General features: G+C 38.9%; 1 protein-coding gene across 5 annotated transcripts in view; it reads right to left on the bottom strand.

Moving 5' to 3' along the window:
- prox1a (prospero homeobox 1a) overlaps nt 1–19965 on the bottom strand; it is a 44246-nt gene extending 24281 nt beyond the window's left edge. Inside the window, exons 1-3 of one of the 5 annotated variants that reach the window (XM_057343617.1) lie at nt 19880–19965; nt 3981–5772; nt 234–342 (exon numbers count right to left, since the gene is read on the bottom strand). In XM_057343617.1, coding sequence (XP_057199600.1) covers nt 234–342; nt 3981–5704 — 1833 coding nt within the window. In that variant the 5' untranslated portion in view covers nt 5705–5772; nt 19880–19965. Of the gene's footprint in view, nt 1–233; nt 343–3980; nt 5773–7677; nt 8602–8641; nt 9777–19879 lie in introns of those variants that run through there. The other 4 variants (XM_057343616.1, XM_057343613.1, XM_057343618.1 and 1 more) reach the window with 4 other exon arrangements.
- Between the last annotated feature and the right edge of the window lie 3366 nt (nt 19966–23331).

Genomic DNA, 23331 nt, shown 5'->3' with positions numbered 1-23331 from the left:
GAAAACATACAAGAATTTTTTTTTCTCATGATCTGTGTTTCAAATGAAACCGTAAGTGAGTGAAAGGGAAAGTGGGTCTTGCGCTAAATTGTGTTGTTCTCTTCTAGGAGATTAAGGCCAGTTATTTTAATTGGGGGGTGGGGTGGGGGTTGTTGGCCGTCTGTTTGGGACCCATCTGGACTAGTGGGATGGCGCTACTTCACGACATAGTTAACGGTCAACGGTGAGCTCACCTTCACGTCTGAGAAGAATATCTTCAGCATGTTAGAGCTGGGGTAGCGCGTGTAGAAGAACATCAGCTTGGCCTTCTTCAGATGGTTCGGAGAAAGCCCCTCTTGGATTTGGAAAATTGGAAGTTAAGGTGTATACATATTGTTTTGAAATACATGAATTTCTGCATCAAATATAGACATTCATAAAAAATAAACCCCAAATTAAACTAGTAGCAATTATTACTACTAATTAAATCAAGCCACAAGATTAGCCAGTTGTCGCCCCTAGTAGTAATACATTTTTACATTAACCACATGGCAAATTATGACATCAAAGCAAACAGCATATATATACCATCCTTAACAATTTCCTCTTTCATACTATCACCTTAAAGAGTCAATGTAGCATCACTAGTCAATAAACGTCTGCTTATCCCAATAAAAAAGCTATTTATCTGGAGGTGGCATTGCCCTCTAGATTGGTAAACAGAGGGCAGCTGAGGGGAGTCCCAGGAGAGATCGTGGCTAACCAGAGCCATCTACCCATTACAATTAGCCCCCCAGCCCTCCGCCCTGAGCCTCCTGGCACGGCCCCCGCTCTGCCAGTTAGGCCGGCTTTAGCCACATCTGCGATCCAGACTGGCCCAGCCATTTCCTCTGCAAATTAACGGCTTTATAATTTATCAAAAATGAAGATGCATGTGGGGCTAAATCAATGGGCCCCCACAAGGTCAATTAAGAGCCTCACCCAGCACTCTCTCTCCCTCCACCCCCCTATAAAGCATGGTACCACCATGGCAACTCACGAGGTACTAGCCTGTGTCCATACACAGTAATCGCTACCTGCTGGTGCAGTTTGCTTACATAGAGAAAGCAAGATGTAGTTTAAGAACAACAAGAATGAACATTTCTCCTTGTAAGAAAAGACAAATACGGGCCCGTCTGTGGTATTTGTGATGTTTAGCCTCTGTAATAACGGTGCATATGCAGATTGACATGGTTCTTGTGCCAAGAGAGGAGGCGAGGAGTAGAACCCTAGGTGACCTCCATTAGGCTGATAGGGAAGACCAAAAGAGCATTACTCTCCTTCCTACCATCTGTCATAATGCATACAGCAAATAACAGCAGTGTATGACAGAGCGAGATAGAGATATTCAAGCTGTCTTTTTCACAACACGACCGAGGCACATGGCTCACTTAAAAAAAACATGCGGTGTGGCAAAATAATTAGACCGTTAAAAAAGGCCTGTAAACACCTTCATCGTTATTTTTATTAAATCGAAATGCTCTTTTTAATGGGCATCACATGGCAAAAAAAAGTTGCGAAGAAGTCTTCGTTGAACTGCTTCAGCAAATCCGTGGCTGCCCCTGTGCAATCTCTTCTCAGTATTTACAGAGCGCTGATCATATCGGTTTATTCTACCTTCTCTCCGCTCTGTTAACAACATTCATAAATCCCAGGTATCTCATTACTCCAAGCCATTAACATTCAAGTCATTCACTTTTAAAGAAAACAAACATTCTCCGATCTTGGGGACAATGCGCGAGGATGACTCAACGGGCTTGACTCACGAACGCATGTTTCCTACAAGTAAAGCTGGCTTCCTAGAAAAACAGAGCCGTTTCTAGGATACGTAAATATGCGAAATGACAAAATACACCGTGTAAACACTGGGCCACTCGGTGTAAAACAAGCCGCTCCACAGTCAACGTCAATGAAGGCCATAATGCAAACATGAATATGAAGTATTTCAGGGGAGGGGAATATGGGGCAGCTGTGGTTTATAGCCAAATGAGATACTACATAAACAACAGCGCCATAGATGCAGTGCATCATCTGGCTTTTTTAGGTTTGGTTTTGTATTAAGCGAGTTGCATGTAAGGTAGACAATAACTACTGAAATGTGATCCAACAGCCAGGTGTAAGGAGAGAAAGGAGGAAAAAAGGACACAGGGATGATAAATCCATAAATTAATGCTAGACATCTGTTCGGCAATATGAAAGATTAGAGCAACAAATGTACTACAGCTGAGCCTTGAGCTCTTGTTAAGAAAAAACAACAGGAAGCGTTTTTCTGTCAGCAATCCTTCGATAATCTTTTTACTTCAAAAGCGAATCAATCAAAAGAGACCAAACTCAGTTTTGCAGTTCTAACAGCAAAGTGGTTTTGAAACGGAGAAAGTATTTTATTAAACCACTTTGGCAACCAAGTTTGAAAAGTGATCTGTGCGAGCTTTTTCTCCTCGCTTCGATTTAATTGATGAAACCTGAATCTACGAGCAATAGCTGCTTCAGCACTTGAGCATGGAGTTCGCACAACCCTGAACCTCTGTCCTCGTCAACTATATTAGACATGCAAACTGGCTTCACCTGCCGCCCACCCCCACCCCATTCTTACAACAACCCTGTGCCAGAGCTGTTCGGTCTCTCTATATGCAAATGATGGGGGAAACAGAACAAGGCTATTTTTCTTGAGATGCAAAGAGAGCATGTGACAAGGAAGATCATTCTGCCCATGGCTGAAGATAATTGGCTGCTTGTTTCTTCTAGAATTTGAATAGAAATTCATATTTGATTAAACACCCTATTTTGCAAATATTTATGTTGTTGTTCAGGTCTCAACTGTGCAGGTGCACAAGTATACTATAATAATAGACGCCCTCAGAAGCTCCGCCGAAGACTGTTTGTTTAGTTTTCTTTTGTAAGATTTCAATGAATTATGATTATTCTGCCAAACTTCAAAAATTATTATTTTATATTTTTTTATTAAATAAAATGTATTTATTAAAAGTATTATTTTTATTTTGCTTGTTTTAACTTTAGAACTTTATTTTAACTTTTAATTTGAAATCTTATCAAACATGTAGCAGCCATTTGGCAAAAAAAATATGGGAATAAAAAGAAAAGCAGCTCTCTCCCAACACCTGTTCACACACACACACACGCACGCACGCACGCACGCACGCACGCACGCACGCACGCACGCACGCACGCACGCACGCACGCACGCACACACACACACACGCACACAAACACTGCAGGCAACAGCTAGGTACAAACTACCTTCACCTACAGGAAGCTGGTTATAGCCATAAGAAATAAGCATTGTTGTTTTCTCTGCTAACACATTATGTAAATTAATCAGGAATAAAAAGGGAATCATTATTTTAATAATAAAGCACCACGATGGGAATATTCTGTCCTGGAGTGATACCCTTGTTACCTTAACTTGACATTGAATAAAGACAAATCCTCCTAAACTAGGCACTCTTCCAATGAGAGATGTTTTACCATGACAAATATTTTACCACAACTTTCTAAGGCCTCTAAGCAAAAGATCCCACTTGTCCTTTTACTTCCCGCCTTTGAAATATGATTTGCTTTGAGCATTTAAGTACAAAGTCTTGCATGCGCTGTGATGAAAGAGGAGGTTTTATTGTGCGTCTCCCTGTGATAGTGTGAGAACAGAGAAGATGGGAGGTATCTTAGCCACGGCGGGGCCTTTTTAGCACTTCTCCGTATAGTGCACACTTAAAAGCCTCCAATGGCCGAGTTCTTTTTAATCTTCGGACTTCTAGAGGAAAACAGGTTTTCAAATCTGCCAATTATAATAGAGATTCATGAAACTGAGTTATTTCTTCTTCTCTCAAGACGTCTGGCATTCAGATAGAATAAAACATTTGCACTCTCACTAGAAATGACATGCTGATGTACATGCATCTAAATTAATAAAAACATCAAGTACATCTCTTTTGTAAAAGGATATTGTACTTCCTGAATATGGAGAGATATCGGACATGTCCTGAAGGTCTCCGCACTCTGACTTGATGAGGGACAAAGACAAGCCTTCGTTGCCCGGGTGTGTTGGCGAGATAGAACGATGGTGACTGAGGTGGTTGGACGACATCTTGGTCCGTAGGCTGGTGGTCTCTCTGGACAGATCCAGAGACTCAGGAGAAGATCTGTCCTTTCCTGGGTAATGCCCTGTTGGGGCACCTAAGGGGCTATGGAAAGGGTAACCCATTAGAGGAAGAGGGAAAGGATGGCGGAAGGAGGGGGGACTAAAGCCCATTGTAGAAGATAAAGGAGAGGGGTGCAGTGAGGGATGGTGGTGACCCCCAGGTGTGGGCAGAGATCCAGTCTGATCTGAGGAGCTCTTTCTCACTACCAAAGGCAGGGCTTCTGTTTGGTCATTTGAATTAGGCACCTGCATACTGGCAAAAGTGTCCAGGGGATTAGGAATGATGACATCACCAAAGCATTGCAAGCGCTGGTTGGCAGTATGGAAGTTTGGGTTTTCTCCATTGACTGCGTAGCGGTCTGGGGGCATCTGCAGGGGTGGGAAAACCTGAGGAACTGGGCGTGGAGGCTTTACGAAGACCTTCACCACTGTGTCCACCACTTGGGACATTGCTGTGTTTAGCTCTTGCTTTAGCGTCTCGGCTAACCGTTTACCCTCTGCGTGCATGGTGGTTGGTCCCTGGCTCTTTCCTCGCGACCCGTCGCGTTTGGGCTTGTCGCCGTCCACCATGGTCTGCTCGCGAATGAGTGCGCGTGCTCGATGCAAGAAGTGCCCTGGATCCATGTCAGACATCTCGTTGTCGGAGCGGTCTGGGACAGAGTCGTGAGCACGATTGTCCATTCCATCAGAACGCATGCTGTCTTCGGACATGTTTCCATCTTCGTCATTCTCCGAGTCAGTGCTGTCGTAAATCTGATAGAACTTCTCCTGCAGTTGCCGAAGCTGCTTCTGCATGTCCTCCAGCTGCAGTTTCAGCTGACGGCGTTCCTCGTGCTTCTGCTCTTTGCGGGCCGAGACCAGCTGCTGGAAACTCTGCTGCTGCTGCTGTGGCAGCTTCTGCTTGCGCTTGTTCTCCCGGTAGTTCTCACGAGGACTAGGGGGCTGGGCCACCCCCTCTCGCTCGTTATCGCCGGCGCGGAGCGTGACGCTGGGCGAGTGGCTCATCCCGCGGATGATGTTCTCCACCCGGGCTCGTTTGGCCCTGAGATGCTCATCCGTTAGCCTCTCCATTTCAAATTGGGTCATGGAGGGCCTGCTGAACGGCGAAAGGCACTCCTGAGGGCTACCCCGCGAGGAATTGCTGCAAGCATCCTCCTGTTGGATCTCTGAACCGGTGCTTGACAGGCCACTCCCCTGGAAAATAGGCTCACTGCCACCGTTTTTGGTCAAATTATTTTTCAGAAGCTGAGAGATGATGGTCGCCCCCGGAAAGGGCATCATAGAGTCTTCGTAGGAGTTCGCCCTCTTCAGTAGCTTGCGAAGCACATTGGACTTCTCACCGTCTGCGTGTTGCACCACTGAACACTCGACATCCTGCTCGGAACCGTGGGGATTCATGACACTAAAAAAGGTTGCTTTTTCTTGGGTAAAAACCACAGATGTCGACCCAACAGTCCTCTTCACTCCTATGTCAACTCTTCTTCTCTTGGTTTGTCTGCTTAAGAGGGCTGTGCTGTCATGGTCAGGCATCACTGGAACTGTTATTGTGCCATCTTTGAAAGCCTGTCAGCTGGGCACAGCTCGAGAACCCTGGGAACCTATCCAAAGAAAAAGGACCAATGAATAATTTTCTTTATACATCTCCAAGTTTTTTGCACCCAATCCTGAATACAATTTGAAATAAACAAATGCCTTAGATAACACACAGTGTACTAAATAATTACACAGTATGTAGATACAGTATGCTGACCAAAAGTTTAAGAAAGAAATTTTACATATAAAGCACAAAAACATCATTAAAAAATGTAATTAATCTATGTGAAATGGAACATAAAAAACTTAAATCATACTTGAGTCTATGTACAGATGCATGCATGCAAAAAGGCACACTTATAAAATCTTAATCCTCTGTAAAAACAGTTAAAATCATACAGCCGTGTTTAGCCAGAATTGCCATATTGTGTTCACACAGACAACTTGCAGTCTTTTTTCACTTTGGCAACTTTTTAGGTAACCATTTCCATCAGATAAAAGCATCTTAATATTTGCAAATTCACAAATCACCCTTTATATGCTTTAATCTATATAAATTATTACACTACAGCAATAAACAAACTGGGTCCAAATATTTGGTGCTGGGTCAAATGAATTCGAGGCTAAACCTTTTTTTGTGGATAATACGGAGTGTGTATTAAATGCACGGTCTATAAGAGTAATTTACTTATTTAACATTACTTTTATTATCATAAGAAATAATTATATTAAAAAATGTTTAAAAAAAAGAAAAGAAAATGCACGTTGTTCAGAATGAAAGTAGCGAGTAAATCTCGCGCTAAGCATAACTTCCATTTGGCTAAATTGAAAGAACACAATTAATCCCACAAAACAAATAAATTCAATGATATAAAGAAAAGAAAAAAACTAATGTAATGTGATAATGTTGGCATTGGCAAACACAATGAGCAGTATGGCCATATCAAATTTTATTGCATTTGTTAAAAAATACATATTGAATACATCATGGCATATAGCTATAACTTATGTTCAAAAAACGTAACGATTAACAAAGCCAGAAGTTAACATTTAAAATATAATATATGACAAGTTGCTGTTTTCGCTGTCCCTGATTAAACCAGTCAACACAACAATTACACAAAACCTGTTCATTTGAGGTGTCTTTGACCTTATACAGCCAATGCGTCTATGCGCACCTCTGCTTTCCTAAAATTTAAACCCATGTTCAGCCTAACCCCAAAAGTTGCCACGGAAAGAAAGGAACTCATTTAAACTGTTAAGAGCTCTTCAGCTATATATATATCTGACCAGAAGATTCGGAGAACTTAGATTAAATAGGCAAGAATATCTAGGTGCTCACCAGCAAGTTACAGTTGGAAAAGCGCTTTTATCAGAGGAACCGTGTAATGCAAAGAACCTCAAAGGTAAATTATTTTTAGTATAGCACGTGCGTGAAAACTTTGACACTATCCTAAACACGCTTCGCAGCACTATACGCTAGCAGTTATTTTTTAAACATAAGATTTTACTGTAAGCGTGTACCCTTCTGCACGAGCAACGCTTTGATGTACCCGGCTTTAGCATCATAAAACGATGATGAAGTAACGCGTCAAACTGGACTGTCGGGTAAAAGTAAAGGCTCAGTAAAAGTCTATGGTTAAACTCAGCGAGCGAATCTGTGCAAATGGCAAGGAAATGTATTATTGGCATAAAACAACAGACGATTAGCGAAAAGCAAATTAACTTAATAAAGATCCAAAAAATGTAAACCGTCATGAACCTGAAAAGAAAGGCATCTTACGGAAGAATTACGCCAAGTTCAGAACACTGCGTAAATGTTTTACGTTGCGTCCCCAACAAGCAATATTACAAAAGCGCACTAATACTTCATTTACCATCGATTTGGGAAAAACCAAGAGATGCAATTCCTCCAGAATGACACGAATTTATGGTGAAGTTCACCTTAGTATCTGCTTGACAATACATACCGTGCGGCACGAAACATAAAGCGAAACAGCGCATCACATCAAAAGTCATCCGTAGTCAACAAAACTCAGCGAGAGCGCATATGGAGCTACGTGAGGACAAGGTTACTTACTCTGAAGATGACAGCGAATGGAGCTTCTTCGCAAAAGTGTAACGGGGAGAATAGAGAGGGTTGTTCGCCCCGTGATGAATATTGTAATTTCTCAGGACAAGCGAGAGCGGAGAGAGCGGAGAGAGCGAGACAGAGAAAGAGCTCTTGTGCGCCGCTCCTCTCTGTAGATGAAAACTGTGTGTCTCAGCGCACGCGGCCAGGAGGAGGCTGAGAGCGCGCGCTCGCACCAACAAGATTCACTTTAAGATGCGGCTGAAGGAAGCAGGAAGACGGCGCGTCATAATCGTTGTGATGTAACGTTCGCACCTACCAATAAGAGCAGTCCGCTGGATTTAGAGGAATACAAAACAAGTGAAGTAACGCCCGGCGTGGTTGAAGACTCCGCTCAGGCAAAAAAGAACTATACGGAAACCTTTCGTGGCATCAGAAAAGATGTGGGATGTCTGTAAGGATACGCACTTTTTAAACGATATGTGTTCTCTGTGTGGATTTTGTTCATTACAGTTATTCTGTATATCATGTACAAAAGCACTTAGGCTTAACTGTCATCTGATATTGTTGTTTGTGCTGATTGAAATGTATACACTCCTTGTCTGTCTAGCAGCTCAGCATGATGCGTTTGAAATATAACTCATACCCAAGTGCACCGTTTTAAAACTCAGTGGTATTTTCTACGAACTTTGCAATGCGCTTTCAGATTTTTTTTCTAGAAATTTAAATGGAAGAAATTCTCCTAATAAATAGGCCTATAATTTAGACCTACTTCATAACTTTGTTATATTATTTCATTATGTATTTCAAATAACGCGCACGGTTTATTTTAACACCATGTTTAAAAATAAGAGACAACTCACAACAATAATTAAATGCGGTATGCATGGGGCCGGAGAAATGACAGCAGCCTCGACCTCCTGCGTGCCTGCAAAAAATCTAAGTTCGTGAAAATAGTTTCGCCTGCCAAGGTTGTCGGGTTATAGGGCTTCGTTCTACTTAAGACCTTGCTCTTGCTTTTAGATCCCTCCTCCTACGAAACGGGACAACGCAGACAACAGTTGATGAAGAAATATACTGAAGCTTTGGCATGTCCTAATTTGACTTGTTTGAATAGACTTCTGTATTGTTTCTACAGAGACAAACTGGAAATTGATCTCAAAACGCGATGGTTTATTTGCTGTTAAATTATAGCACATCCCTAATGCAAGTTATTAACGCGCGTTTATATTAACTAACAATATAAATATCTGTATAATGTATTTTGTCCGAAGTAGAATAATAAGAACTGTCCATGCGATGAATTTCTGTAGGTTTGATAACTTTAAAAAGTGTTAGGATTATTGCTGGCTATACAGCACATGTGAACGTTATTAATTCACTCATTTGCATAGATTTAAACTAAACTAAAATAGTTATAAAAGAAAGAAAAACAAACCTAAGTTATTTGGACACATTTTTAGAATGCCATTAGCCAATCAAATGTTGAATTCTCACTGTCCTATCAGGTGCCTCAGATGTAAGCAGATTTATCAAAGCCTTAACCTACTTTTCTGTCTGTTGTTTGTTGTAATTCAAAATTCATGCACTTTATATTCCTCATTTTGCTCTGTAAACGTTACGTTTTACTCCCTTTGCGTTTTTGGTTCATAAATTCACTGCCTCTGGTGTTCTAGCAGCAAACAAAAGGTATGCGAGTCTGCAGTTTCGTTATTAATGATTGAAATACCTTTATTTAATTAAAAAAATGGAACATTTTATGTAAAACACCGAGCAGTTTATGTGATACCATGCGTTTGTCCTTCAGAAAATCAGGCAATTGCAAAATCCTCTAAAGCACATTTCAGTGGTCTCATTCCAAAGCATGTTTGGACTGTGTAAGTGCAAATGAAAGCAGCGCATCTGTTTGACCTATTAATGACATTATTAACTGTAACAGTGTTGATAAAACGTATTTATCAAATTTGGGGTAGAAAAGCTATTTATTTGCAAATAAATTAAAAATAATAGCCTACTTTGTAGACCACAAATATTTCTTATTTCTTATTAATAATGTTATTATAATGATTGTTTTAAAATTATTGCTATTAATTATTATTATCGATTATTCTATATTTTATTTTTCAACGAGGTTACTATGCTTCATATTTCTAAAAACACGTATCCCTTGAGATTATTACCCGAGTGCGTGTATTTTATACTTGTTATACGACAAACTCTTAACACCATGCGCAATCTTTGGCTGAATTATACTTTTTTTTATTTAACCGAGAAAAAAACTTTCTTCAAGTTTAGATTCACTCTCGCAGCAACAGCCCTTTTCTTTTCCTTAAACGAGGACAAAAGGAAAGGCGTGTTGTTCAGTCAGTTTCCATGTCGCAAGCAAATGTTATTGTGGGTGAATAAATGACTGGGAAGGCAGGATTTTTGTTGCAATTAATTTCTTTTCCAAAACAGGTGTTCCAACTTATTTTGTTACGTGAGCATCTTTCCCCAAAGGCACGCTCGGAGTGCGAGCTTCGTGGAAAAATACACGACAACATCACAGCGACAGTGTTTGGAGAAGGAAAACGCCTCTTAGGTGTAGAGGAAACCTGTTTATTAACACTGCCACCTCTGATCTCTTGTTCACCTTTCTGCTGGACACTCGGATTCATTAAATGTCTTAGACTCGCACGTGTTTCGTGAGGGACGCCCTCAAATATAATATCGGATATCATATTGAATATGAAATGTCTTTATTTGATTTTATGCGACAATTCAGTATATGTCGGTGTCTATTGTTGTATTAAAATCTGAAGGGTGAAAAAGAAGGGCAATACATTCCGCAAAAATGTAACTTTATCTCAGGGACACACTGATTTCTATAGACGCCGATTTGAAACGTCCTTACCTGATCTCCCAGTCTATTATTTATTCAAAATACAACGATCATGAACATAAAAACAAAATGAATATTATCGGCACGAGTTAATAATTGAATTGTATATTAGGGCAGATTTTGTGCGTTTGGAAAGGGACACGAGTTAAATTCCTTTAGTATTGCAAGTTTACCTTATATTGTGCCACTGAGCATTCGCTTGTTTTATCATTGCACTGTTACATTTCTCTGCACTGTATTAAGCTGTCTAGTTAACAGACCCTGAAATGTCTGAGTAATTTTAGTAAAACTTAAGGGTTTAGTTTCGTTTTTTTATTTATGTAAATATTAATGTAGGCTAAATTTATAAAGTAGCCTACATAAAATATTTTTTTGTGGTGTTTAACTTTAAGTTATATTTGTAAAAACAATGACTTATTACAAACGTACTTGCACTGTTTTTTAAGAGTTCAGACTGACCTTTTTTATGGCAGCATGCGGTCTTCTGTGGCTACTGTTGTCTAAAGGTCATCTACCCTAAAGACAGCTGACACAGAGGTGCTTTTCTATTCTACGTAATGTGGTTGGCTCAGGATAAGTTTGGGATGTGCCGGTTGGCTCAGGATAAGTTTGGGATGTGCCGTTTCCAAGACGTGTCAGTCATCCATAGCAAGCTGCTGCAGTTTGCATAACTGACTGAGCGAGGCTTTGTATAACTTTAATCCATCCCGCGGTCAAAGCATACATTTATTCAAAGGACCAAAGTTGATGGCCCAAATAAATTAGCAATTCAGATGCAATATCAACAAACAAGGCCAAAAAAAGAAATCAACCTGGCTTCGTATGTCACTTCTGTGGATTACAGATGTCCTGGGGGCTGACGGTAAAGAGGGGATCAGGGAGACAGACTGCCAACAGATAAACAGTATCTAATGTGGACACTGATGTTGACCTGCTACCTGACCCCTAACCTTAACCTCGGCAGGAGAAACTGTCCTTGTAAATGTAGAAAAAAGTCCTCCTATTGTCACATGTGTGTACATTCCCATTGAATGTTGTTTACCCAAAGTCTGTGCTGATATGGCAGGCAAATTGGTTTCTTTGTCTCTAGTTGTAAAGCTCCGCGTAATTGTAATATTAGTCCTGTTCCGTAATATTCCATCACGTCTCCGAGCAGAACAGATAATATCCTCCACCTTGCTAATCACGCAAAAATTGAAAGGCCATATGAGGCTAAAAGAATAGAAAGGGGAGAGATGTAATAAGACTAGATTAGGGGTGGAAGCACACAAGAATAGATATAAAAAGGGGAATATTACTGCACTGTAGATGCTGTTGTGCACAAATTCAGTCAGCTTCCAGGGGCCATCAAGATTCAGGGAGTAGCTATTATTCTACACATTAGCGCGGGCTAGCTAAAAGCTCTTATGCTTGAAGGGGTCTTGGAGGTCTTCAGGAAAAAGGATGTGCCACTAAGAGTGGGCAGTGTTTAAGAGACCCCCGGTACTCCGCGAAAATGGGAGGCTCTCGATGTGACAATGTGACATGCCGGTTTCATTTACAAGACTGCTGGAGCACAGAATCTGTGGTGTTGGGACGTGGAAACGGTTTTTCGACACGTAACCATTACCATGATCCGTCCTTTAGTTGTACTGAAAAATAAGGAAAACAAAAAATGTTCTGATGAGAAGATGCGAGGTAACTAAATATAATGGCTTCAGAACATCTCAGGGGTTCAAAGTGTGGCCAGTTGGCAAGATAGCTGAGATATGAACTCTATAATGCAGACAAAGTACAGAATCAGCAGGGCTCTTATGGGACTGATGCACACCAGTCTGTGCTATCAGATACCAGCGTAATTCCACACATTTACACCTACTGTTTACTAAAACCGTCTCTGGTAAACACTAACAATCAATGATGTTTCATGCCATGGAGCCAAGCCATAACGCAAACACATCCTAAGTTAAACCGTAACTTTCTACAGCATTAACTCCAAATTTGGCCAGGTTAAAATAAATGAGATTAAAAACAAACAATAAAGATGGTCGGAAAGTCACGAAAAGTAAACAATAATCTATAGTGGAATAGAATTAAATTGTAGATTTATTTGATCCATAAATATATACCAGCTAAACTTGTGCTGTGTGTGTAATTTAGTTTTTCTGAAATGCTAAAAAAATGTCCAAATCCCTGTTCAACCATCTCTGAATTGTTTTGTTTCTGTCCGTCTCAAGGCACACAAAACAATTTAGCAAGACTCGTGAAAATTATTCATTTATGCAACCTCCAAAAACAATCCAACGTTTTAACCGCTTGCTTATTCCACATCGCATTTATTCGTTTCTCCGCTGCGATTTCGCCAAAATTCACTGCAGAGGTCTTAAACTTAACACATAATTACACAATCGTGAGCCCTGCCTGTGATAAGCTTTTGAATGAATGAGTAGCCGCTGAGACTAAATTGCTCTCGCTCTCCCGCTCCCTCCTGACGTGTCTGGCCGTTAGGTCAGGGTTTGAGGCGAGTTGGCAGTGCAGAGAGGACCAGGCCTGGCCCCGTGCCTCAGTGCCTGCGGGACCCTACCCGGACCCGCATGGCCCTCTGGCCTCCAGAATGAATAGGGGTCTTCAGACATCAGTGCACTGAACTGAAGCAGCCTTAACAGCAAACAATGCTATCTGCCTCCTCTACACTCCAGCTCTTTTGCAACTTCACTGAACGCATCCAGTTTGTCAGGAGGCTTATGTTTGTTTTTTTACTTTACATGTTTCCCACTCTGTGGGGAAAAAAATTCGGTGGAAAGCTGGAAATGGCCCTAAAATGCGCCGAGGGGAGAGGACCTTTTGAAAGGGTTGTTGCATCATGGCGTTAGCCTTGATGAAATTGTCAGCTCATGCATGCGCTTGTGAATAAAATGAAAATAAACACGTTGGTGCTATTTAATGGAATGTTTTAAAGAGCAAATTTGCAGAGGTAAAAGATGGAGACATACTGTACACAACAAATGACATCTTGCTTACAGTATAATCTCTTTATTTACCTTGTATAGAAAATTGCAGAAAAGAAAGATTTTGCTTCTATATTTGATAAGAGATCCACAGGATCTGTTGCTCAGTGGATTGGATTTTTATCGTGACTGAAAGAAAGAAAGGACAAAAACTGCTGGTTAAATAGTGCCCTTCCAATAAAAAAAGATATAGTCATGGTTGAATTTATAACAATATTTAAGAATTGAGGCGAATATGAAGAGTATTGGGTGTAATAATTGCCGTAGGAATCGCAGGAGCATCATTTACCACAATGATGATCTTACAATAGAATTCTGCATGATAATATATTCACATTTACATTATAGTATTCATATTTGTAGTTCAATGGTAAAAATAAAAAGATAGAAAACATGAATAACCATAAAAACAACAGACAATTAGTGATCCTCTATTTTTTCTTTTTATCAAATTGCTGAACACATAAATCATTACCGGGGCAGTCCTTAGGATTTTTTCCTATAAAAACCAGGCTAAGGGATTAATACAGACGTAGAAAAACTAGGCCAGTCATGGGCTCTACAGCAGCGCACTTAATGAAAATCAATTAGGATTATCCTTATTCTTCCCTCTATGAAATCACAATACACTTTGTGTCTTTCTTCCAATAAGCATGTAAGGAAAAGCCCCAGGCTGTTTAGACCGTAACAAGGATGCGTAATAAAGCAGAAATGTGTAAATAATGGCTTATTAGTATTATGCTCACTCTACCTGTACGAAATCTGTCTTGAAGGAAGCCACGTTACCTTAACGTACCGCACACGTAATGGTTAAAGTCTGATTATGTTAATGCAAGCACTAATACGTCTATTTGTGAGTGAAATAATACGCTGGTGAAATGTACTCAAGAGGTAATCTCTTTGATTGGGGGTGGGGGCACATCAGGTAGGGCTGTAAGAGACAATGTGTATTTGTTTTCAGAAATGGCTTAAATGAGAATCGTGGCCCTTAGAATGGTCAGAATACTGTATTAGAAAGGAAGACTATTATTGTTCTTGGAGTTGAACAATGATGAACCTGTATAAATAAGATGAAAGAGATTGTTAGGTGTAGACGTTCATCACAATAGAGATCGCTAACACGCCTTATTGCATTCACAGTGAAAGCCAAAGTCGTATTTGCGTTTCTTTGAGATCACAGCTGGACGATGAACTTCATAACAAATGAAAGGCTGCTGTGGCATCTTATTTCTAGCTGTATGGGATATGATAAATGTAATTTTGGAGTGAAGTTTTGAAAGACACTTACTTTTGATGGGATTATGTTTAGTATTTTATACGATCAGTAGCATGTAAATGTCTCATGTCGCACACAGCCTCAACAGTAATTGATGGGGAAAACTACAGACACATTCAACTGCAATGTTTTCACTTAGAACAGAAATGCATGCTTCATTTATTCCGGTCATTTTTTATGGCTTGGTAAATGGTGAGGGTTTTTTGGCCACCCATCCGCCGTATTAAGCACCCCACCTGCTGTTGATTACCCATAAACACTTCTTTCTGCTGAGATGTACCTGGCAATTAGTCTTTGAAATGCCCCATGCTTGATTTACCTTTACAGTACAGGTGAATGGTGATGCACTTATAAATCTCGACCTCTTGTAGTGCTTTCCAGTTTGTTTACAAGTTTTTTTGTTTGTTTTGGTGGTGTATTAAACATACTACTGATTATTTCTGCTAGGAGATCTGCTTCTATACTATAATTATAATATCAACCTGACATCTGAAAAAAGCAAAAGTCTACCTAAAGCTGCCATACAAATGTACGTAAATCTGCATAATATGTCTATATACAGTATATGTGTAACAAAACCGACAGTGTTGATCTTAATAGGAATATTATTTCCGAAACATTTTTATGAATAGCAAACCAAGAACCTTTAACATAAATCGAGGATGCATGCAAAATCATATTTCTTATAGACAACATAAACAAACGTTATATGGCCCAGACTTAACTTCCTGTAGACCTTTGCAAAGAATCTGTAACTGTTGAGTAGTTTTAATTTAATTTATATAATATTCATTAATATTAATATATGTTAAATAGAAAATAAATTGTTATATTTTAACCAAAGACAAATCAGAAGTTAACTTCGGTCCAGGGAGTACGTCCGATGAAACCGTCTATACAGTGTTCAACAAATAAACTAGTCCAGAAATTCATTACGTTTTTTTATGGTTTAGTGACAATTTTATATAAGGAAAACATCATTGGTTCATGCCATCATCACAGATTGATTTGCTTGAGAGGCACAGTTGGTCAATCTGTTTTTTATTTTGGAGAGATAATGGACGATCAAGAGCAGGAGAGAGAGAGAAATTAAGCATATGTTGTTTCTTATGTTAAGGTGATGTTTTGTTCTGCTTGTTACCAGTGTTTGAACATATGACACACATCATATGAGAGTTATGCATTATCCATGAGCTCAGCCTCTCCGAGGAGCCAATCGACTTTCTCAACCCGCTCCTTCTGGAGAAAAACAAACAACAGGTGCGTCTTTCATGTCATGTACTGTCTGCTGGCATCGCATGGGTTTTGTGGAGCAAATTATTACAGAAATAAACGTGAACCGTGAGCAATTTTTTTTACAGTTGTTTTACATCTTATCATTTCGTTTGAACCGTGACTGCTTGATCTTTTCCGACATCCTCCTGGTCTATTTCCATACACCTGATTTAGGGGCTTTCAGACACCCGTTTTGCTCAGGTATAAAGAAGACCCCCTCCTGAAGTCATAAAGCTGCATCCTTCGTTGGAGCTCTCAAAGACTTCCTAAAGGGAAAAAGTGCCCATTTCTGCTATAAATCATCGCAGTACGCGAGTGAAGGGCAGTGTGCACCTTGTCTGTCCGCCACCGCAAAGCGTTAAGTAAACCATAACATCCTGCATATTGTGTGCCAGAGGCAGGAGAGGTCACTTCCGTCTGTCTGAGCGTGGGAGCACGTGTCTAAACTCTGTCTTGAATGAGTCTGTCCACTTAAGCCGTGTTGAGGAAGTTTTTTTAACTCCCACTGACTACTTCCTGTCTAAAGTGTTAAATAGGGGAAGTGGTCATTTAACAGAAAGATGGCCCTCGCTTTAATTTTGCCAATGCTTTGTCTGGTGCAGAACGGGTACCTGGGGACTAATTTTAGCTCCACAAAATAGTCCCCGCAGGCAAAATCTTGTGTTTTTGCAAGGGAAAATAATGGGAAGACTCCCTAATTACTATTCTATGATGTCTCATTCTGAGGGTGAAGTTTTCTGATAGATTAAAGTCAAATATCACTGCAAGCAGTTTGTACTTTAAGCGTTTTACAGGTCCGGACACTTTTTAATTAGTTGGGTCATGTTTAAAAAACACATTAAGACGACTAAACTTTAAATATGGTAAACCCGTGGTTATTAAACAGATAGCTATGATTCTGAATTCTGATTGGATAAGCCACACTCAAAGCTTTTGTTAAACAACTATGAACGCACACCTGCAACCGCACATTTTATTTAAATGCGCCATTTTGCTTGTCAACAGCTTGTCAAAAGCAAGCAGCCTGTATTAAGGAAAATGAAATACATTACTTGGTGGAACAATTATTTACATAAGTAAGGGATAATGTACTGCCAGTCGGTTGTTATCGCTAACCCTACCTAACACAAAACTTATTACACGGCTTCTTGCCATACTAGTATATTATTGGTCACAAATGATTGATTTGAAGTATTTTATTAGCTCATTTGTGTTAAATACAAACATTCTGTGACTAAAATATCCTTTTGTCTTTATGCCAAGACGCAGCATTAAAACAATGTTTAAGTTTGTTAAGCAATTTAGTTGAATCATTTGTAAATACAATTTCATATCGTTGCTGTCCTACAGAAACCTCGGACGTCCAAATTAGCTGTTTTTCAGTAAATGGAATAAACGGTACTTTTTACATGATTAAATACTGTGTTATCAACGTGAACAAGCACTTTATAATACTTTTATTGGCTAGATATTTGCAAAACCCAGAGACAATGACAAACATAAAGGTTGACTAATAATAATGATTTATGACAAAATATTAAAATGACGAAAAATGGAGATACATGGTTTCAGAAAGACAGTATCAATATGTTAGTATATAGGCATATTTATAGTTAATTTATTAGGAAGTTAATTATTTGTATGGTCAAGATGACTCACAGTACCTGGATGATGCTGTGCATTTAGTTTTAGGCTGTTGTTATCTAGGAATGTTATCTCTCATTGACTGGCCAATCAGAATCAAGTATTCCAGAGTTCTGTTTAATAGTTATTTTTACATTTTTATCATTGGTGTTTTGCTGAAAGTCACTGCCTCCTATTTACACTATTGTATATTATATACGGTTTCACTGGACGCATGCACCTGGCCCGCAGTTAACTTCCAGTTTGTGTTTGGTTTAAAGATAACAATTTATTTTATATGTAATTGATAACTATATTAATGTACATTCATATTTTATTGTATATTAACTGTATTAAATTAAATTTAAACTATTTAACGGTTATGGATTCTTTGTGGACGTCTACTGGAAGTTACGTTGTAGCCACATATAGTTTTGTTTATGTTGTTGCTGCTGAAACTGTATAAGGTGTCAGCGAGCAGAACAAACATAGTAGCTAACTAGAAAAAAAATACCACAGAAAAAAACTGATCAACCTCTCCCTGCCAGCTTTGGGACAAGTAACTTTTGAGGAAAATGCATTCTTTAGCACCGAACAGATCAAACTTCCCAGAGAGCGAGGATTATTTCACATCGTCCCCAAAGAGGAGATTTTCCCTTGATCCTTGACTATGGGTTGAGGACAGTCACTTACGTCTGAAGTTGTGACAAGCCATAATCCCTGGTGATCATATCTCATGAAATAGAACAGAGGAAGAGGAATCATTTTGGAGCATTGGCCCATCTGCCACAATCACCCCACTCCAAATAACTTGGCATCAGCATTCTCTTTCAGCACACAAAGACACACGAATGGCCGATATCTTGACCCACTTCATTGGTTTTGCCTCTGTGAGCACGTCAGCTAAAATGTATTGTATGTGTTTGACTAAGGAGAGCCTCTTTTTTGTTGAATACTTCTTTTTAAGATCGTGTTGGGAGGACGCAAGTGGAATCAACACAGGGCAGGAAGGATGTTAAAGGGGATTATGTATGTGTGGCATAATGGTCCGGCTTACTCAAACAGACACTGACTTCTTTGGGTTCTGTCAGTCATGTATAATGGGCATGACACCTAGTTTATTTTGGACGAGGTAATTTTGAGTGGTGGTGTAAGAGAGCTGATAGATTGTGCAGTGATAACCTCGTTGTTCAAGCCTTTATGAGGAAGTGTTGGTCAGTTTACACAGGGAAAGAATCTTGTGTCTTCCTATTAGCGTCAGAAAAAATTACGACTGTAAAATGTGATGTCATGAGAAATGACAATAGAAGATTTTTCCTCAGTGTCTCTCTTTTTAAACTTTTGGAAACAGACAAAATGTTTACTGATCATTTTCATTATTTGGGTGACCTCCCTAGCCTGACAGAACACATTTCACCATCTACACATTTGTGTTTAATCACAAGCTAGTTTTAATAGTGGTGTTTTGTTATAGTAAGTAAACATCTGTCACATCAGAATTATTAAATGTCACCAGGGAGGACTGTGCATATGCTTCACATTATGCATCTAAATGAAGCAATAAGCACGCCCTACATAATGATACAGTAATTGTCATTCATATTATTTTTAGAAAACAATGCCTGGGGAATTATTTATTAAAGGTTTGATTGTGCATGATAAGGTGAATGAAAGAAATGTTGTGAAATATGAAATATGTTGAATATGTTAAACGTGTATTCTGGATTTGTAATTGAATTAAAAAAATAAACATTACATAAATCAAGGCGACACATTATTTGTATTTGTTTGATATGTTTGAGATTGGAATACATAAATCATATAATACCAGCCAAGTGTACACTACATAAGGTAAGTTACTTGTTAGATGCTAATGTCCAAATATAATTTTTTACATTCCGGAAAAAACTGCGTCAAGGATGCAAAGGATCTCTTGAGCAGAGCCAAAATGTTACTTCTCAGCAAAGTAAATGGATCGTGCCAAAAAGTGTCAATTAGTTTTAAAAGGCCTGAAAAAGCCCTCACAATAGTCCTCTTAATGTATGTGAACTACACTTACCAGATGTCCTTTTTGTTTCAAACAGCTGCCTTGTTTCATGTGAGATTGAACGGTTAGAGTGGTTTTGAGTATCTTTCCCAACCATTAGTCATGGCTAACTCATTAAAACAAATACTTGATTCTTCACCTTTAAACCCATTCTTGTTAAAATAGATGAAATAACCGAGAAGATTCACCCATCCAAAAAGAATCGGCAGTGGGTGGAAGATACTAGTGGCCTTATTTGAGAATTAGTCGGTTCCTCTTTTCGATTTTATCTATTGTCTAAAGGAGAAATACGGTTTGTAAAAGCTACACGCAAAACAATGAAAGCCGTAGGCACCACGATATTGTGTTGTTACATGTTGAACTGAAAGTACTACTGTATGTTATCCCCATTTCTCTGTTTTGCTTTCTGAAAGTACTTCATAAATACAGTTTAAGGGTCAAGTGGGCTATTTGTGATGGTCATGGGCCCTTCCACTCTATATATTAGTCTGACATGTGCAATCTCTCGGACAATAGAGATTTCCCATTTCCCACACTCATGCCCTTATGTATGCACACACCAGCGCCACACAATATACACGCATAACGTTTTTTTTCTTCATAAAACGATAATCACTCAAATCCTGATTTTCAATCCCTTGGCTCAAGCCGACAGTTTAAATAAAATCACTTCAATCCCAGGGGTAGGAGAAATGAAAAGGACAAGGATTAAAAATGGTCAGAGCTCTTTCTTCTCTCGTACTCTGCCTGGCTCTGGATTGGATCACGACCCTTCTGTGTGCGGAGCTTAAGAGCAGACGGTGAGCTTTCACTTTTTTTATTTTTGCGGAGCAGGAATGGGTTTACAGTATTTACTGAGGCACTGGGAGGTGTGTGTGCAACACGGGGCTTTAATTCCATAATCCCACATCATTAGGGTTAATAGGAGACGGGACCACAGGAAGCAGGAACACAGACATTTTGTCAGATGCTTTGGAAATGAAGAATGCCAGTTGCTTTAGTACCTTAACATAACCGAGAGAAAATCCATACAATGCAAACAAAAATCATTAAATAGTTTAGAGGTGCTTATTCACAAAAAACACATTCTGCTTTTTTATTATGCGTTTTCTAAGTAGAAAAGTTGTTATATTTAAAAGCTACCTCCTCTAAACAATAAAATGTTTTTATTTTAAATCTAATGTAGTGATGTTGATTCTCTTTTATTAAACAACATTTGTACAAAAAAAAGCTATTCATTTAGATTTCAACATGAAGCCAGTCGCAGTGTTGCATGAACATGAAGTTGTATACATTATTAAACAAAAGTGAACAGGTTTTCTTATTGCAATTTGATCTTTAAACAATAGTTTTTTTTTGTTTATTTATGCCGTTATTCCATATCAGTCTAATTAAAAATTGTATCCATAATCTCCAAGCCTCATTTGCATATCATACAAATAGTGTATTGTCTTGAAACACTGTCCTCATCCAAAACAACTAAGTCCTTAAGACATAATTAAAGGTTAATTAAATGCTCTGCATACTTTATTAAAAGGCTGTATGATCTAGTTAACTGAATCTATAGAATCAGACATAAGCGGCCTAATCTTGAGGAATGAACAAATAATACATTTTGTAAACAACGTGCAAATATTGCATATCTGTCACGGTTGTTTCTAGGTTATCATCGGATAATCCGGTGAAGTATAAATTAATGTATACTTTGTACACACTCCAAATTGATGTCTTTTATGGTAGCACGATTTGCACTCCTAAGGTCAAGAATGTCTAAGTACTGTCCTCTCCCATATTAGAAGCGGGATAGGATGGGTGGATGGGTGGGGGGATTCCACTCTTTGAGACATCTGTCACAATTTGCAACTTGCATGCTTTTTTATAAACTGCAGATTTCTTGCATGATTGCCCAAGAACTGAGATGTTAAAGTGTAGCCTATTGCACAGTCCCCCCCATATGAGACGAATAATCTTCCCCCACCCTCTCCACTCTCACTGAGAACTTTATCACGGCTGTATGTTGTGGCGAAATCCCTTTCATCGTATCCACAGATTAAGGCATTATTCAATTTATAGATAATACAGTAAAACAATGATAAAAGCCCCTTCAGGACAGGACGGAGGCTGCTTCCTGGCCTGTGAAAATGCACCAGAATGAACTCCCAGGGCCTGCTTACTGTAAGTAGGGCTTCTCACTTGTGCTTTATAATGGTTTAAAGCAACAGGGTTACAGTAATTTTTAGAGACATGCTTGGATATTATGTGAGTTTGGTGTAAGATGTGCCACTTCTAATTCAAGTTGTTTTGTAAATGAGGAGGAATGAGTTCTAGTCCTAAATAAATCTTAGCACATGTGCTATCAATTGCAATTAGTAGAAATTGCATATAATATAGAGCCTGGTGTATGTTAAGAGGTTGCATTGTTAATTTATATTGAAATATTTTTTTTATATAAATTATATGACATATTATGAATTTATATTTTCATAAATCAGTTAGGAAATATAATTTTCTGATTTAATACCCACCAAAACCCCAGTGCCGCAACACGTAATAATTCATTTATAAAATTAGCAGGGGGTTATATACACCAACATTCTACATATTATTACTGTAGACAAAAATGATTTTGCTTTCTCATAAAATTAATTGTATAATCTCAATCACAGGCAGCTCTATTGGCAGATCCTTTCTAAGCATATAGTCACGTGCTAAACATTGTGGACAGTTTACCTGCTGACACATTTTACCCCGCTCCTGTTTGAGAACAAACTACAGAAATTATACAAAAACAATACACAACAACCCAAGACGACACTATAAAACCTATCTACAAAGAGATTTCAGATCGCATGCGGTATTTTACTGTAAATACGGTAAACATTATCGTCAGACCTTAAGCCTGCTTACAAACACTTCTGAAATCCTTATCTCTGCCTCTCTCGCAGAATCCGTCTCATGGCCATCTGCTCTTGTTTCTGAGAAGGAGCTTGTCGTTCAGCATATTCATTAGAAAGTAAAAGCCTTTTTTTACTACAAATCTTTTGCTGGGGTTGCCTGTGAGGATCATGGCTTTAATATCTTCCGCAGTGGCTTCTCTTACTCTTGGGCAATATGTCAGGGGTAAGTTAGCATCTGCTTCTTGAGTAAGGATCTGCGATGGCCTTCTGTGCCAAGGATTCTCACATACATGACTGCCAATGAGAGCTAACGTCTGCTCATTGCTCACTGTTTTTTTACTGTACATACAGATTTATGTGGTAAAGCTTCTTTGTTACAAAAAGTTACTGTATTTTTGAAGTATTTTAAATTCTTTTGATTGATCACTCGTTAAAAAGTTAATTTTTTACTATTATATTTTCCACATTTTTAGAATAATAGCGTAGTTAGAAAAAAACTAAAACAGCAATTATATATATAATTATAAATATTATACACAATATTTTAATATTTTGGATATTAACTTC

Source organism: Triplophysa rosa, linkage group LG10 (assembly GCF_024868665.1).
Source record: "Triplophysa rosa linkage group LG10, Trosa_1v2, whole genome shotgun sequence".
In the NCBI taxonomy this organism is placed as follows: domain Eukaryota; kingdom Metazoa; phylum Chordata; class Actinopteri; order Cypriniformes; family Nemacheilidae; genus Triplophysa; species Triplophysa rosa.
The sequence above is the reverse complement of the archived record's forward strand: the minus strand, read 5'-3'. Positions and strand labels throughout refer to the sequence as shown.